The sequence below is a fragment of the Apteryx rowi genome, unplaced genomic scaffold, assembly GCF_003343035.1.
Source record: "Apteryx rowi isolate R43461 unplaced genomic scaffold, aptRow1 scaffold_478, whole genome shotgun sequence".
Classification (NCBI taxonomy): domain Eukaryota; kingdom Metazoa; phylum Chordata; class Aves; order Apterygiformes; family Apterygidae; genus Apteryx; species Apteryx rowi.
The window spans coordinates 15,358-17,574 of record NW_020450736.1 but is presented as its reverse complement, the minus strand read 5'-3'; the positions used below and the strand labels follow the sequence as shown (position 1 = coordinate 17,574).

General features: G+C 63.6%; 1 protein-coding gene across 1 annotated transcript in view; it reads right to left on the bottom strand.

The window, feature by feature from the left end:
• The window catches only part of LOC112972158 (prostate androgen-regulated mucin-like protein 1 homolog), a 4,460-nt gene continuing 2,243 nt past the window's right edge, over positions 1–2,217 (bottom strand). The window contains exons 2-4 of the mRNA XM_026078273.1: positions 947–1,816; positions 668–746; positions 1–335 (exon numbers count right to left, since the gene is read on the bottom strand). Coding sequence (XP_025934058.1) covers positions 251–335; positions 668–746; positions 947–1,816 — 1,034 coding nt within the window. The 3' untranslated portion in view covers positions 1–250. The remainder of the gene's footprint in view (positions 336–667; positions 747–946; positions 1,817–2,217) is intronic.

Below are 2,217 nucleotides of genomic sequence, written 5' to 3'. Positions count from 1 at the left end.
GCCAACCAGTTGGTGGCTGCTTCCCCCAGTGCCGCTGAGCACAGGGAATTGGTATTCTCTCCTGGAGTGCRTGGTAGTGCAACCCCAAATTCCTCATCCGCACTTCTGGGGCTTCTCGCGGAGTCGCGATCCGTYGGGAAATGAGGGGAGAAGCAGCGGAGGAGGAGCCGGATGCGGTGTGGTGCCGGGAGGCAGTTGGTCAGAGAAGCACTCACAAACAAGGGTCTTTCTGCCCTGTCTGGTCCCTCCGCTAGGAGTCGTCATAGAGAGGGTTGTTGTAGTTGCCCCACGAGCTGTAGTCGTGGTCGTCCAAGAGCYGTCCATAGGAGGAGTGCCTGCGAGAGGGGGAAGATCACGGCACGGGGTCATCCTGCTGGGAGAGCCCCGACCCACTGCCCTGTGCAGGCTCCGTTTTCAGGATGCCCGAAAACTTTTTTGGYGGGCAGGGGCGGGAAAAAATGCACCAGGGCACTTGGGTCCTCACTGGGTCCTCATCAGAAGAAACGACCAAGCGTACAACTGGCAGCAAGGGCATGGCTGCAGTGGGGATCTGGGGGGGTTTCTGGAGCTGGCCAGATGTTAAACCAGGCCGACGCCATTCCCATCTGTCCACAGCCCACCCGAGGACCAAAATGAGCCTGYGCGCTGCCCCAGGGCATCACCTTACCTGATCTTGAAGTAGGCGGCCGCGCCAAAAACCAGCAACACCACCACGATGACAGTCACCGTTATGGCCACGACACTGCCTGTGGAGGGACAGGGCGGCTATGTTTTTTGTTCCCCCCCCCCCCCTTGACGCTCCCACCCGGGGCCAGAGGCTGAGCTGGAGGCATGTTTGGGGTCTGCTGCCTCGTTACGGTTGGCAGCCCCAGGGAGGGGGAGGCAAATGCACATTCAATCAAAGCTGCATCAATGGCTTTGCTGGCCAGTGGGCTGCTCCGCTCACCTGAGCTCAGGGCGTGCGGCACCTCCTGCATGGTGACACCAGTGGCTGGGCCGGTTTTGTCCACTGCAGTGGTGACTTCGGACGATGCGGGGCCRGGGGCGCTCAGCCAGGAGGTCGCAGGAGTGGGCGTCCCGCGGGATGGGGCATCCTCCGGGGCTGGTGGGGAGGAGCTGGCCTGGGGCAGCCGGGTGCTGCCAGGAAGAGGTGCCGCGGAGGAGCCAGCGGTCACAGGCGCTGGCGGCGCTGGCGTGTCGGGAGCTGTGGCCGGCTCCTCCGCGGTGCCCCCTGTCGAGGTGGCAGCAGGGCCAGCTGACTGGGATGATGGGGTGCTCCTGGTAGCCAACAGCTTCCAGCTGGTGCTGGAGCCTGCGGAGGGGCCTGTGTTGGCAGCCATGGCGATGGGTGTCCTGCGGGATGGGGCGTCCTCTGTGGCTGGTGGGGGGGAGCTGGGCTGGGGCGTCTGGGTGCTGTCGGGAAGCGGTGCCATGGAGGAGCTGGCAGTCGCAGGTGATGGCAGTGTCGACTGGGACAAGGTGGCCACCAGCATGCTGGGAGCCATGGCCAATTCCTCTGTGGTGCCCCCCATCGAGGTGGCGGCAGGGCCGGCCAGCCGGGACGCTGGGGTGCTCCCGGCRGCCAACAGCTCCCAGTCGGCGCTGGAGCCTGCGGAGGGGCCAGTGCCGGCAGCCGCAGCAGTGGGGACGGTGCTGCCGCCCTCCTGCCCCATGGTCCCACCGGACGTCAATGGCACACTTGCGCCGGGGGAGGCCGCTGTCCTGAATGCAGCATCTGTCCCTGCAGGAATCCCCTCGGATGGAACGGGAGGGCGGCTGGCGTTCGGTGACGGCGTTGCCACATCATTGCCGAGGCCTGGGAAGGAGACAAGTGCATATTAGCCATGCAAACTCCTGGGGGCAACCTGGGTTTTGGGCTGCAGGGTCTTGCAATGAAGCCGGACCACCTGGTCATTTTCAACGCTGTGAGCGGCACTGGGTTTGCGGGGCAGGCGCCGAGGCGGCAGTGCCTTTCCCATTTCCACTGCCCTTCCTGAGCACCCTGTTTGCTCCCCAGGAGAGGGCAAGCAGCACCAGGCAGGGTGACAAGTGCCACCTCGCCAGCGCCGCTGCGCCACTGGAAATCATCCTACCGGCTGCRTTTCCCCTCCCTCATTTTCTTGTTCATTTGTTCACCTGTCCCTGTTTCTCAGCATGCGGATAAGTCACTCTCTCCTCTATCCCCATCAGCATTGGGCTTTTCTTTTTTTTTTTTTT